The sequence below is a fragment of the Varroa jacobsoni genome, unplaced genomic scaffold (assembly GCF_002532875.2).
Source record: "Varroa jacobsoni isolate VJ856 unplaced genomic scaffold, vjacob_1.0 scaffold_1285, whole genome shotgun sequence".
Taxonomy (NCBI): domain Eukaryota; kingdom Metazoa; phylum Arthropoda; class Arachnida; order Mesostigmata; family Varroidae; genus Varroa; species Varroa jacobsoni.
This window is the reverse complement of record NW_019214187.1, coordinates 37918-52678: the sequence shown is the minus strand read 5'-3', so window position 1 is coordinate 52678 and position 14761 is coordinate 37918. Positions and strand designations below refer to the sequence as shown.

Here is a 14761-nt window from a genome sequence, read left to right as displayed (position 1 = left end):
TTCAATCGATTTGCTGCCGCTAAAGCGAGCCGGCTACGAGTACCCAGGCAACAAGCTGATTGCTTGCGCCGATTACAACGCTAAGTGCGGGTCGGCGGGCCAAGCCACTTGATTTTTGGTTGATAGCTAACCACAGGCACAAAGACTCCGGCGCATACATTAGGAAATAAGTATCTTACGTGATTCGTGCATGAAAAAAAAACCATTATATTTGCACTGGATTTAAAGTTTTTTTTATCCACATTAGATAATAGTGTCCTTCAATACTTGACAGTAAAAATCATGATATTTATCATTATTCAAACTTTTTTATATAAGTTTTGTCTTTATGATTAAAGCGCTTACTTTATTTTATATAATTGCGTGGCATACTAAAAACGACAGGACGATTCTTTGAAAACGCACAAACAGACAGTAAGTTCCAGTGTTCCCGGGTGTGTATGCTCTATCGTTTGCTTTAAATGGCCATATCAAATGAACTGCACACTGCATATTTCTTTTGCGTATTTTCTTTATCCATACCTATTAATTTTGTGTAGCAGGGGGGTTCGCATAATAAATTAGATAAAAGTAGTGCGTGATCCGGCAGAGCGTCGCAACCGACAGGTTTACGACCGAACTACCATTTTAAATGCTTTAATAGGTGAAGAGATCAGCTTAAAAAAAAATGCCAGTCTAGCTCAATCTGAATTTGGTATCGTTTTTCTATTTATCGGTTTTTGTTAAAAAGCAACATCCATAGTAAATAAGAATACCTAATAAAGGCACACAAATATTCGTTCAAAGCATGAGAAAACGTGACCCTCATTGCGATCGCTCCAACAGCAACAACCGCTGCATTTAGGGTCTGCCAGCACTGCATGTAGTCAGCCGGTTGCCCAGTTGTTTAAGCTGGGGTGCTCATTGTTCGCAGATAGCACTGAACAGGCGAGCTGCAGCGTTCGGAGCTCTGCGGTGAGTGGGGTCATAACCCTTTGGGGCCCTCAGGTGTCTAACGGACAGGAGGCTCGTTCTTTCAAAGGGGTTATGCGCCGATAACAGAGATGGGGTGAGTTAAGATGGCAGTTGAACCCAACGAGAAAAATTGCGCAAGCAAAAAGCAACGGTTGTAGTGAGGGTAAACGCACAGAAGTAGCCGCGAGTGAGACAGTTGTACTAGTAGAAGGCTTCGTTGAACCGCAACAGAGGCGGTAGTTGCTGGTTGAGAGGGACGCCTAGAGAAACGTTTTTGCGAACGACGCTGCCACGAGAAAAAAGAGAGTGATGCAAACCAAAGCGCAGTGCGCGTTTGCTTGATGAGTCTGCTCGCTTTGCTAACGCTAGCATTAGCACTATGACTGAGTGGATAGGAGCTGTGTAGTATGCACTCCGTACCATGCGGACCAGTCTGAGGTGAAGGAGGAGAAAGTAGTGCAACGAATTGAATGTGAAGGAGATTCCGCTTCTGGTGGTCGATGAATGACGCCGGGAAGGCAGCAAGGGAAGGAGGCCTCCTGTTACATCACCGAACGTGTCACAACTACAACGATTGTTTGCCGGCCGTACAAGCTCATATGGTAATAACGAAAGTATTTTTTACATATTTTAATATCTTTTATTAGAACGAAATGTGCATTCAAAAATTAATTAGCTCGGCCAATATATATATATATATATATATATATATATAGAGCGAGAGAGAGAGAGAGAGGGAGGGGGAGGGAGAGAGATTATCTGGGCCGAAATTTGCTTAACACTGTCTCAGAAATAACCGGCACCTCGGGAAAGAAAGAATAATATTAAAGGCTCTTCTCTTATGTGAGCTAAATGATCTCACTACAATGCATTGATTTTGGAGAAAATATTATTTAAACACACTTCCGTCGATAAGCAACGTGGCGTTATACGGGGGAGGATAAATCTGTACAAGCGACTAACGACTTCGTGCGAAGATAACGTGCATTTTGTTATAATTATGGTTAAAACAAACAATGTTTTATAATCATTTACTTTCAGGTTAGGCATGTTGAAAGTTGTGATTGGTCTATCATTGGTTTGCACGAACTTACCCTGCGTTATGCAAAGCTGACTTTTGAACGGCTTAAGTCTTGGCGATTCCACTTACTCGAGACGCGATGTGGGGCAGTAGTAATATTGTATGCAGCGTTACACAAAGCCAATCTGACCGTATTACTGAGCCTGTATAACTGTCGTTGTGTATGGCTCTAATTTACATTTCTATCCACGCTCGCGATTATCTACAATGTGATGCATATAATGATATTGTTTTGTCTGAATAATGCTTCGTGTCAGTAAAGTCGTCGGAATATCTTTGAAGTGATTACATGTGACTCGTTGCTGACATGCGGTTCAACGAGTGCAACACCTTACTTCGATTCAGCTTGACATGACTCACCTCTATTGAGGTGAATTGCAGTTTTAGAAAGCTCTGTTCTATTAATTTCTCTATCAAACTGGCATCGACGGCATCTGGTTTCATATCTGCCGAGGGTGCAATGGCCTACATAGCCCTAGAGTAGTCACGTAATATAGTTCGATCTATCTGATGACCTTCATAAAACTTAAGTTGTCTCTAATTCACAGTTAAAATGTACATTTGCTATGGTAGAAAATCAAGCTGGCTATTTTATTTCTCTATACTTCGGTGAAAGTTTTAATAATATTAACATTTTATACCAAGTTCCTTTGCTAGAAAAAAAAAACGAAGTGGCCCATAGAGTTCTACCATGCCCTAGGTTTTATGTATATATAATATACTTGCTAAGTGCTGGTAAGGGACCTGACATGACTGTGCTTTCACTAGGTTCGGATACGACGTGGTCTGCGACTTTTTCGTGGCGATATTCCAATACGTTATAGGAACGTAAATTATAAGTTTAAAGGAGTGGTATATGTTCACATCCTGCATCATACCCGCACAAGGTTTGCGTAACTAACAACAATCTGCTAAGGTATTTTTGACTGTAACCCCCTCGCAGGGGTCAGCTAACGTGAAGTTAGCAGTATTGGTTCACAATTAGTCCTAGGGCTCGTATACATTATGTTTCAGTTATAGCGAGGTGCTAATTGTCATGTCATTTACACATCATATAAAGTTCTAATAATTTTTGGTGAAGTCTGCACGTAAAGTGGCTTCATGCGCCTCAGTACAGATTTGACGGGAAGTAGATAACAACATGTTTAGTTAACCTAACAGTGTAAGCTTCTATTCGCCGCATTAAGATCTAACGTACCCATATATATATATACTCTAGTATTCGACTCAGATTTGGAAAGAAGCGAATTGCTAGTGGACCTACTTATATCAATAACGTTCTGACATCGCTAATACGTTTCCTTTCCGCTTTCATTTTCCTTGATTTGGTCATAGGGAGGGGTATGGAGGTGATAATCCTTCTTTGGATTCTCAATTCCCTACGTGCGAACAGTGAAACCTTCGGCACAGTCTTTAGGAGCTGGCCTTATTTCTCAAGTGGTGTCAACGGAAAAAGGGTTTAGTGGGCTTCACAAAGCCTATCTTGCTTGGCTATCCTCTATGATAATGATGACATGAAACGAATCTAAACTTGCCTCTATCCGCTCCTACTGCTGCCGCTGATGGCAGCAGCCATTTCCCGCTCGTGTATTTGTCGCTTGCTTGAAGCACTAACTCAAGCGTATCCGCTTGCTACTCGTCGTCTCTTAAAGGCGACACGTCCGCGCTTGCTATGTGAATAAAGGGTCCGTAAGTCTAAGTCCACAAGCCTTTTTTTCGTCAGTCCATCTGCAGACAGCTCTTTGCACCAGCGTCTTTTTCTATGGCGAAATGACTTGTAATCTTCGAATTTCTCTATTGTAGGTCCGCCCCTGTAGAGCTTATAGTCCCCTACCAGCCCGCTGCCCGGTTTTAGTCGTCCACCGATGCCTTCAGCTCGGACGTTCTCACTGACCAATCTTAATCCACTGTTGAGTTCTCTGTATTCGTTTTTCCATTGCTGGTTCGGTTGCTTCTTGTCAGTTTTTGTGCTTCTATTTTTCACACACATATACGGAAGCAAAGCTTTGTATAAACACCATTTTGACTACTAGTGCATTGTCCTAATCTGAAATGGCTTAGCGTCATACCCATTTCACAACCATTCATATTGAATCAACTAACTCTACTACGCTAACGGCAAAATTAGCACCAAGGGCTTTCGACTCAAACACAAAACCTTAAAGAAAGCCATCCTATACTGTGAACTCTTTGATTTCTTATTCTTGTGTTTTGTCGTAAGCTACGCCTACTACATACCTTTGATAGAATACGATTTCTGCACACATGTGCTCATAAGAGTGGTAGCGTCAACACACATGAGAATCAAATGATAAATAGAACGTCCGTTTATTGATTCGTAACCTACACGGGACAAAGTAAAACTGGGCAACGTTTTGATCAATAATTCTATGTAGTTTCCTCTTTCCTCTCTTATTGAATGAGAATGAATGGCGATGTCGTGCAGATTTATGTGCATGACTTCAGTGCATAGACGTTCTTGCCGATACCGATAGCGAAATTAAGCTTTCCAAAAAAGCAGTTTCTATCAGTGAAGGCTTCTGGGCCTAACAATAAGAGTGTCAATTCTCGTTGTATAGATATTTTGTTGTTTCAGTTCACGCTGGTAGATTGCTAGAATAGCTGCAACAGTAACGGTAAGAGTAAAGATAAATTAAAAAAAACTGAATTGTTTCATCTGTACCTGTGGCTCCGCTTGCTTTCATTTAAAGAAGTACCATTAAATAGTTTTGCGTTCTTTAGTTACGGCTCAAACAGAAGAGGGGCTTGCGGCAGTTCCATCGATCATTTCAGAGCCAAGTATGACAGACCCCAATAGCAAAGTTAGTTGTCGCTCTCCACTTCCGGCATAGAAAATCAGCATTGAATGAACACAAAGAACTTAAATAGCTAAGCAGAGTCTTCCTTTCCTTTTTGATTAGCTCTTCTGTTGGGTGCAAGCGTTACGACGGTGAATTACGTAACTGATATTGTAAACGATGAACGTTTACTACATATGCAAGTAAAAAGAATATACAAGGTGAAACTTGGCAACGTCACTGTTAAGTTGTTTATCCAAGCAACTTGGAAGGTTATAACACTAAAAACTGAAAAAATAAATTTGAACCCCTAGAATTTTGCGTGTGCCGAAAACGCAATGGATTAACGCACATTAGCTCAAGTCTCTAAAGTATAGTCACTTCTTGGAAATACAGAAGAGGACCGCAAGCTAACCAGTTAAGCTTAAGTTAAGAAAGCATTCTCTGTTCGAACAATAGTTTAGCATGCCATTGTCGTTCAAAATACTGCGATTGAGTTCAGTTATGGTTATATAGATATAGAGAAAACTTATTCCAAGGGATAAAAGCGGCAATCCAGCTGCAGTGGTACGCATCGTGGACAAATAAACATCGAAGGGCAGGTTGGGATCATCCCCACAATAGTGCAGACACTTTCTAGGTTCTAGGTAGTCTATGTTTAAAACCAGACAAGCTTCGTTTCGTACTCATAGCCGGCCGTCAATGGACGTAAAACTCGAAAGATGTGTTTAAGCTCAAATCAAAGCAATCAAGATCTGACGAATTTCGAAGACGACATGTTCCGCCTTTTGTTTGAATATGACTGCTTGTACAAGTTGTGAAAATGCTAGAACAAAAGATTAGAAACGGATGCTTAAATATCGTATATAGAATAGGGATAATGTGATAATAATAGCTATTACACATGTGTGCGCTGTATCAATCCGAAGATCGTTTAACTCATACTTTTGAGCTATGATGTATATCAATGCAACGTCTTATAGATCAGCAGACGTACCTTTCATTTGCAGTGGAGAGAAACCTGCCCGTTTAATGTAAATATTTAGTGTTTGAAGCCATACATATAGGTAAAAGTGCGTATATTGCACCACGTTATTTGGTGGGATTTGCCCTAGACCGACTTAAAGCACTATTCTCCACTGCAGTGCGAGACAAATAGGGCACCTAATTTTTGACCGACGAGATGGGTTAGTTTAGAAAATAACTGGACCCACACGATATATAATGTAAATTTAGGCTTGATGTGAAGCTAAATAATATTCCTTATGTATTCGTGACCGGTTGAACCACGGCATAAAATAACCAATGTCTATTTAAAATACATCGGTGATAAAAAGAACGGGTTTCTTTAGGAGGTTAGACGACATCGTGGACCGATCATGATTCTTGCGGTAAAGTATTTGCTTGTACTTTATCAGTTAATTAGTATATCGGCTTTTGACACTGTTGCGGACTATGACAGCATCTGTACGATTTACATTTTGCCCATTTCCTTTGGCGCTCAAGTCATTACCACTCCGTCATGGATTGATTGCTTTCAAATACGGCGATAGAATAGTTATGAAATGGATGCATTTCGGTTTTTAATAAAATACTGTTTTTTGAAGCGTATCTCTTAGCATTTACTCACATAATTACAGTCTGCACACGTAGTCAATTTTTTAAAGAGAACGGCATCTTTGTAGGAGTGACGCTTCCCATATTGCCGTCTGCTCCGGATGGTCTTAGCATAACCCTCACAGCTCCGACGAGTGGCTATCTGCGTGTGCCTCTGCATGAAGTGTGTGCGCATCAAAAAAGACGTACTACGTGCTTCCCTTCTTAACGTCAATCTGTCGCCAAAATGAGAGCTGATGTTGAGGCTAAGAATGCACACGACTTTCACGGGCATCTATAGCGTAGGTCGAAGAATACCGACTTCGTAGGAAATTCGGCGCAGAGCGAACCATTCCGTGCGAGCCCCCAACCGTCCGTTATAACAGTCCAATGCCTGGTTTGATTTTTAGGGAACAGCGGGGCCGTAGCTGGATAACGACAGGCGAGGTACGCGGACGGAGAAGTGCCAAAGGGGTAACGGGGGTAAGAGCGTAGGGGTGCAGGATTTTCCGTTTTGATTTCTTTTTGAGTCGTCGGCAACGCACTCCGCCTCTGAACTCCAGCAGTCGCTGCCGCTAAGTCGACAACGTAGAGACGAGTCTCGTAGAATGAAAAAACGAGTCGAGAAATAAGACAGGATAACGGCAAGCGGGAATGTGGGTAGAATAGGATAGGAATAAGATGAAATAAGGGGGCCGCAGTGAGAGAACGCGCCGTCGAGCGCAATTCAAGTCGCCCGCCACACTCACTCCCAGCTTAGTTGGATGCATGCCCCAATATGCCTGTGTTGTTCTTTCCTTCTCGCCACTCGGTCGGTCTGTCTCATTGAGAAGGAGGACGAGAAGGAGCGGCGGCATTTTTTTGTTGTTGCCATCAGCGGTAGCAGCGTTCTTTTTTCAACTCAAGTGGCGTCGCTACGGATCGTTGGTCGACGAAGAACGGCAATTCCTCGTCGATGTAGGAGAAAATGCCTCTCTCCTCTACTCATTGGCTCCTTCAACGTCCCATGCAAACTCTTTCTATTCGCTCTGTGGCCCGAAGTCGTCTTCCTGAGGAGCAGCAGCATCAGCAGTAGTGTAACAAAAAGGGGGGATCGGGAAATGAAGGGAAACGACTGGGACTGAAACTAGGTACCGCGGTGCCACTACTGCTTCAATACTCAGTTCCACGGGGGAACCAGCCCCCGACTGCCGAGCCAACTGCTTGGCTACGGCAAAGCATGCGTATTTCATAGCCATAGCACGCACGCAGCGAGATGGGGTATTGCCACAACTAGTTCGGTTCGAAGTCCCGTTGACGAGTAGAGGAATTACTCTCGGTTGATTCAAGAGTAGAGAAGTGGGAGAACGAAACAGTGAGGGGGGTACGCTAGGTTGGGTAAAGGATAACTTGTTGGGCATACGACGGTGAATGGGATACAAAAGGGGAGGCTCGGACGTAGTGAGTGACAACGACGAGTGGCTGAATGAGGTTACTACGATTTAATCTCCACCTCGACGATATGCAAACCCCCATTCGTTCGTTCCATCTTCGCTTGTATTCTCCTGTCACTGTAGGGACCTTACATTGTAGGCCCGATGTTACATGTTGCGAAAGTTGTTTTTCTTCCCCACTCGAACGAAATCAAACCACAGGTATAAACTCGAGTCCAAATTTTACTCATTTTACTACAGCCTGCTCTGTTCATCTCGGAAATCGTTTACGTTTCCTTGTCCATAATTTATAATAGTAATAACCGTACTTTACATAAGCACCATTGGTAACTGGTGTAGCAATTAAGGTCGATTTTTTCAGACACATCAGTTGCTACTAAACAGAAACGGCCGGTTAAACGGGATATAGTAAGCAACGCGCTACTATGAAATTAGGTTTACTAACCGTTGGCAGCAGCATTGATCATCCACCAGTGACTTTCTGTATCCGGTTGCTGCTGTTGTTGCCTGAAGGAGTCCCGAAGGTGGCTGATAAGTGCGGGAAGTCCACCTCCACTGCCGCTCCCCGCGGCTCCCCCATTGCTCGGTCGTTGAGGGCTTTTGCTTTTCAGTGGCGTCGGAAACACGGGAAGATTGAACACGGGACTGTTCAGTGCGTTGTTCAATGCTGTTTGCGAAAACAAGTAAGTTGAGAGAAACTGGAGTTATGCACACGAAAACCGAGAACCTAAGCATTATTTCGTAACTTTCCCTAATCTGTTCAGTAGTTTCCACTTCAGTCCTGCGAAATATGGTCAAGAGTTCGGTTCAGAGTTGCAACCGTACGTACCGTTAGCGATCGAATTGCTCGGGCTGCTGTGCTGCTGTTGAGTTTGATGGTTATTTTGTATTTGATGTTGCTGTTGTTGTGCGTGCGAGGAGGCGAGGTACTTGAGGGTCTCGGTGAACAGGGTGGGCAAATGGCCGAGCTGGGCTATGGCGGCGGCAGGAGTCAGCGCCTCAGAGGGGCTGCTCGATCGCCCTGTTCTTCCGCCTCCCATCCCCAGCGCCGAGAGCATCTTCAGGTCCAGCGGCTGATAATAATAATAATGACACGAATAACTCAATTATCCGTATTAGTAACCCGTAGATCAATTAAGTCGTTCCTTATTGAAAAAAAGTTGTGAAGCATATCATTGTGCCGATATTGTGCCGGTATTATTAGAGCATGCAATTTGCAGGGTATCGTTCTTACGTTGGACTTGCAGGACACTGTCTATTTTGAGCTAAGAATTCTCTGAAGCATATGTTATCGAATGCATTAAATATCTGTTGTGTGGTAATCACCGTTTAACCATAAATGGCATAATGCCATTCAGATCTTATTCAGAAGTAACTGCTTTTTGTTCGCTTTATATCGAATATTAGAAGCACAAAACCATAAACAGGAAGTTGCTAAAGTCCAAAGCAAATTGCTAAAAAAGGAATTAAGATATTTAGAGATGGCGAAACGGTAGAAAAGGTTACCTTATCGAACACCCGAATCATAACCAGAATACGTCGAAAAACATTCTCTCGAAATGACCTCGAGGCCGCTCCTTTTTTTGAAACCATGGGATTGAGCACTATCATATAGCGAAGGTCAGCTTAGGAAACTTAGTACATATTTCTGTAAATAAGCGATCAGGGAGGATATTTACGGGAAATATAGGAATATAGCTAGGACTGATTCGGATTCAAGAAAACTAGCTTTTGCTTGATATTTTAGTAAAAATGGCAATTTGAGTATTCAACTTGTTGACTACCAAAAAACCAACAAAACAGTTTAAATATTCAGAACATGTAATCTGGCAGTTCTGTACACGCCATCATACCCATGAGCTGATGTGATTTGTCGTAACCAAAAGACACAACACAGGAAGGTTGAACTGCTCCACGTTATTTAAGAAAAGGACTTCATAAAAATCCTGCAGAAGTGGTCAATACTCAATCACGATCCACACGACTATATGACGCACATATTAAAGAGCTTTGTCCTGAACAGGGCAAGACTGTGAACGTCGACCCACTCTTAGTCGCTCCATGTTCCTTGCATTTTCTGGGCGTCCAATCCGTTTGACAAAGGCTCATTTTTTTGTTTTTTTCCACCTTTTCTGACATTAGCAAGCTGGCCGGGATCGTTTGAGCAGTGACATCGTGAATGCTCGCTGCATGCATTCTATACGGAACATTAGAAGCATTCTGTTTTTCCAGACATTGAGTAGCATTTTTATAAACCTCCAATCGGTCTTGAACTTTAGCTTGGGACAGCAGGAAAAGAGAGACAGCTTGTCACTGTTGATTCATCATGTAAAGGTGGCACAGGAAGTTCAAGAAGAACGAGGGGTAATAAATATCGCGAAGGATCTTCACTGATGCTTCTTACATGAGACTCTTCGGAGCGACTTTAACTGATGGAGTCCTTTCCAATGAGTAAGCTCTTTTAGAGTAAAAACGTCATAGCAATTCTGAATCAGTTTTTATAATCGTCGTCCTGCTTTGGAAGCAATGGCATTCTAAACGGGTGCCTTTTATGAAATCATAATTAGAAGAGCTATTAAAGAGTTCGCGCATCGTGTACCTCTTTGACGCAACTAGCGTAAAAATTCTAGCCTTAACCTGGCGACGGCACAAACGTTGCTGCTAATTAATAACTTGATAGGCGTTTATTCGAAAATTTGCTATCGCCAATTTTCCATTAAGTTGCGCATACTTACCTCGGACATAGCTTGTTTTGCCGCTGGTTGGCATTAAGCATTTAGATGATGTGAAACCGTGCACATTTGCAAGTTATTTGACTAGGGTCATAAATGGGAAAGATGTGCATTTGCATAAACTGAAGTCATGCTCGAAGTCCTGAACTCTTTTCGTTTCTGATATTTTAAGCTCCAGTGAGCTAGAGTATTTTCTACAGAAAACTATAGCCTGATGTATGCATAGGCTAAATGCTTCAAAATGCACTTTTCTGTACTATCATTCGACGGGGGCATGTGTGTCTGCTCCTACGTCATGCCTTAAAAAAACTCAGTCAGGTGACAAGTCAGTTGACGAATAAATCGTGACAACAAGCGTGTAACAAACTAAACAACAGTGACAATACGTTGTGTGTTCCAGCCGCTACAGCGTGAGACCATAAAGCCCTAGTCACTAATCAGAGGCTCATACATCATGTCTCTGTCTGGGTCGTTGTTTGTGTAGACAGTTGTGGGTTTGCGCACATCTACTACTGACCTGTTCCGGCCCGCCAAGCTGCGTCAGCTCCGGTGCTGCTCCATTGTTGTTGTTGTTGTTGTTGTTGTTATTGTTGGTGTTGTTGTTGTTGTTGTTGTTGTTGTTGTGGTTGTTGTGGTTGTTGTTGTTGTTGTTAGTATGGCTGTGATGGTGGTGGTGGTGATGGTGATTGCTGTTGGACGAATGGCTGTTGCTTTGGCTGTTGTTGTTATTAATATTATTATGGTTATTATTATGATTGTTATTATTGTTGTTGTTGTTGTTGTTGTTGTTGTTCTTGTTGCTGTTGAGATTATTGTTGGCAGTCGTGCTATTGTTGCAGGCGACATTATTGGAGGCGTGACTGGAAGGACTGCTGCCCCCTTGGCCCGGACCTCGCCACGAGTCTGGTGGATGATTATGCTTGTTATTGGCCTTTTTGATCCTCGAGTACACCGTTACCGCGCGGCCCGGGCATTGTCGGTCTCTGCAAAATCGAATCAAAACAAACATCATAAATCTGAGGATGGCATTTCTGGTAATTATACCCGAGCTTAGCACAGACGACGCTAACTATTTTTCTAAAAGTAATTTCATTATATAAAATATATTTCAATTTAAATGTTGACTAATCAGTAGCAGGATCAAAGAGCTGCTAGGCTCCCCCAAGAGCTCCCCGGGAGTATAATTATTGCAGTGACATACGGCTTTTGATAACGAGTTCAAATGATGAAAACCATTGACTAGCTCAGAAAATATAAGAAGCTGCAGAGGCTCGTGTTTGCATATAATAATACAGTTCAAGATTTATAATTATACCTGGCCATCTTTAAGCGAATTGAAATATGTAAACCGAAGAGAATGGTATAGTCAGTATGAGTAAGGCCTTTTCCCACTAACCTGGCGCACCTCCAGTAGACGGTGCCCTCGCGACCATCGCGCACCTTGTTGTACCGGTGGCCCTCGAACAGCAGCGCCATGCCCCCGCGCTGCGTCGCCACATACTGGCATTCCTGCGACTTACTACTTACGCCCAATAATGAATTGATGAAAGACAAATATAGAAACACACGGGTTAGCTGAAGCACTAATTAAAATGTCATAATAATGATCACTTCCTTGAAAAAGCATCATTCTTTAACGTGCTCCAAAGGTATGGCTTGTAATGCAACATGGTAGCTCTGCTGAAAAGTCTGTTGACTGTTTCATACATAACAGTTACACCGAATAAATTTGTACGAGGCGATCGTAGTAGTAGTAGTAAGATTCCCTTCACTTATCATGTTTACATTTTGTAATTGTTTCTTACACATTCGTGTGCTTCCCAAACAGAAAACACATGGTTTGACATTTGAATATCTTTTGTTTTTATCTCATGTAGCACAAGTGTTTTGGTAGATAAAAGATAATGGAACTGGTTTGACTGAATCGGTCCGCCGTGTCCTTCGATCTAACATACTATCTATCAAAACGCTAAAGGGCTGTCTTACGTTTTCCATAAATATTTGCTTATATATCCTATTTGTGTTTTTGCTTATTTTGCAGTTCCAGTTAGGATATGTGTGTATCAGTATACGATGTCGTCGTGTCAAAATATTATGACGCTAGGATTTTTGCATGTATATCTTATTGTTAACCGTTATAGAGCCAAATATTACGAGTCATTGCGACGACAAGGTTGTTGACTGATTACAAATTCATATTCTGCCTGCATTTGTTGTCTCGTCTTTATTAAGTTCCTTCTCCGCTTGCCCTCCATCTTTTCAGAGATGCAGCCTATATAAGCTATGTGACACATATGAACTTGCACCGCGTCGTGCAACGTTTAAAACCTATCACGAAGGCTAAAACCTCTCTCGTATACAATGGTCCCTTTGCTTTGTGATGAACAAGCTGTTTAGTTGTCATTTTTTCCGATTCCTATGAATCTTCTCCCCAGGTGATTCCACTTAGTATCCTCGCTCGGGTATCTCTATGTAGCCTATGGCCCTCTAATTCTGCCTTTAAACCAACAATCGCTGATTTGCTGACTCTAGTATTGACATTAATAGTTGTGCTTTAAGCTACACACAAATAATTTATTTTTATTTCGTGAATAATTTTTATAGCCGAAACGTATTCTATTTCAAAGTACTATTTAGTTAAATCCGATGTGTTTTTACTTTAGGTAACTTTACAATAAGTTAGACGAGTTTTTAGAGTCAAAATGGGGGATTTCTTCAACTATAATATTCAAGTACCTTTTTTTCAATTAAAAGAAAAACAGACAATTAATAAAAAAAAAAATATCATCGGTATCATCTAGTGATTATTTACACCAAGATTAGTAATTTTTACTTGCGATCGGTGCATGTACATTTCACCTGAATGATCTGCTAATGAATAGTCCACCCAACCTTTGCACTCATTTTTATTATTCTCCATTTTTGAAGACTACAACCGTTACTGTTCGCGGTCTTACTTCATTTGTCTCGTACTTTAAGTTCTTCATTTGTGCCGTTGTGTTTATGCTAACATACAATAGTCAAATCCTGCAATACTTTTTCTTCACTCGTACGATGCATGATTCTGCATACTGTATTTCATTTTTTAAATCGCTCGTTGTTGTTGCAAAGTAATCAGTGTAACTGATAACTCAATACTGACTATGCCACTACTACTAATTGTGGATTAAGAGGAGAAGACTCCGAGGGAAAACAGCAGCGTCAGAGCCACCATGCCCGTGCCCTTGGCTTCTGATTGTTGCGTACCCCTTTCCAATGATAAAGGGCTCACGACACGACATGAATATTATTATACCAATTCTTGTCGATTGTCTGATTCGTGTTTATTTTACGGATATGCAATGCTATAATGGATGCGCTAAAAACAACATTGTAAACGCATATGTGTGTCTTTGACGTTTCGTGTGTAGACATTTCTCTATCTTGAATAAGGATAGGCACAATTATACAAATTTCCCGATAGAAAACGAAAAAACATACGAAGAAGGAAGATATACGAGTATGCGCGTACATGGGAACAAAGAAAATAAGGGGCTTCCGAACTATGCAGTGGGAACAGAAGAAAAAAGGAGACGAAGATGTAGAGGAAGAAAAAGAGGTTGAGGAAAACGAAGAAAAAATAAGAAGAAGGAAGAAGAGGCCTTTTTTTTCTTCTATTTCCCTTCCTTCTTCCCCTTCATCTTTTTGCCGCCTTTTCCCTTTGGTGCATTTGCTAATTCCCTACACCTACCTCTGTGCACGGCGTTTGTCTGTTACCTCCCTTGCTCCCGCTCCTCTGTGCGACACGTCTATCTTATACCGATCGCAACCCCCTTCTCTATGCCCCATTTTACTATCCTTCTCCCTCTTGTACCCGTCTCTCCTGGAGACGCAGGCCGCCGCAGTCCTTGCCAGATTTCGACCCCTTTTTTGTTCCTCTTTCGGTCTACCCCTTGTTCACCCAGATATATCCCTTCCTGCCACACGTGACTTCTTCTCCGCCGCGCTGCTGCTGTTTCTACTGTTGGGGGTAGTGGTAATAGAAGGGCGACCCGTTACTGTGGCTGGTCTGCCGATCTTTGAGCTAGGGATCTCGGTGGTGTCTTTCGCGTTATCTTCTGTATGGAGATGGAAATAGGCGGCAGCAGGGTGCAGTCAGACAGGCGGCAGGCACTTGGCGGTTTCGTA

General features: G+C 42.1%; 1 protein-coding gene and 1 long non-coding RNA gene across 2 annotated transcripts in view; both read right to left on the bottom strand.

Annotated features, from left to right (window-relative positions):
- LOC111268439 (Aminopeptidase P) overlaps positions 1–14761 on the bottom strand; it is a 61988-nt gene that overhangs the window by 26186 nt on the left and 21041 nt on the right. The window contains exons 2-6 of the mRNA XM_086971698.1: positions 11991–12113; positions 11396–11577; positions 9369–9466; positions 8692–8935; positions 8308–8529 (exon numbers count right to left, since the gene is read on the bottom strand). Of these exons, the coding sequence (XP_086827824.1) occupies positions 8308–8529; positions 8692–8935; positions 9369–9466; positions 11396–11577; positions 11991–12113 (869 nt within the window). The remainder of the gene's footprint in view (positions 1–8307; positions 8530–8691; positions 8936–9368; positions 9467–11395; positions 11578–11990; positions 12114–14761) is intronic.
- On the bottom strand, positions 2772–6376 carry LOC111268437 (uncharacterized). The gene is made up of 2 exons (XR_002685220.2): positions 4274–6376; positions 2772–4008 (listed from the first exon to the last, which is right to left on the bottom strand). It is a non-coding gene; the product is annotated as an uncharacterized LOC111268437 (long non-coding RNA).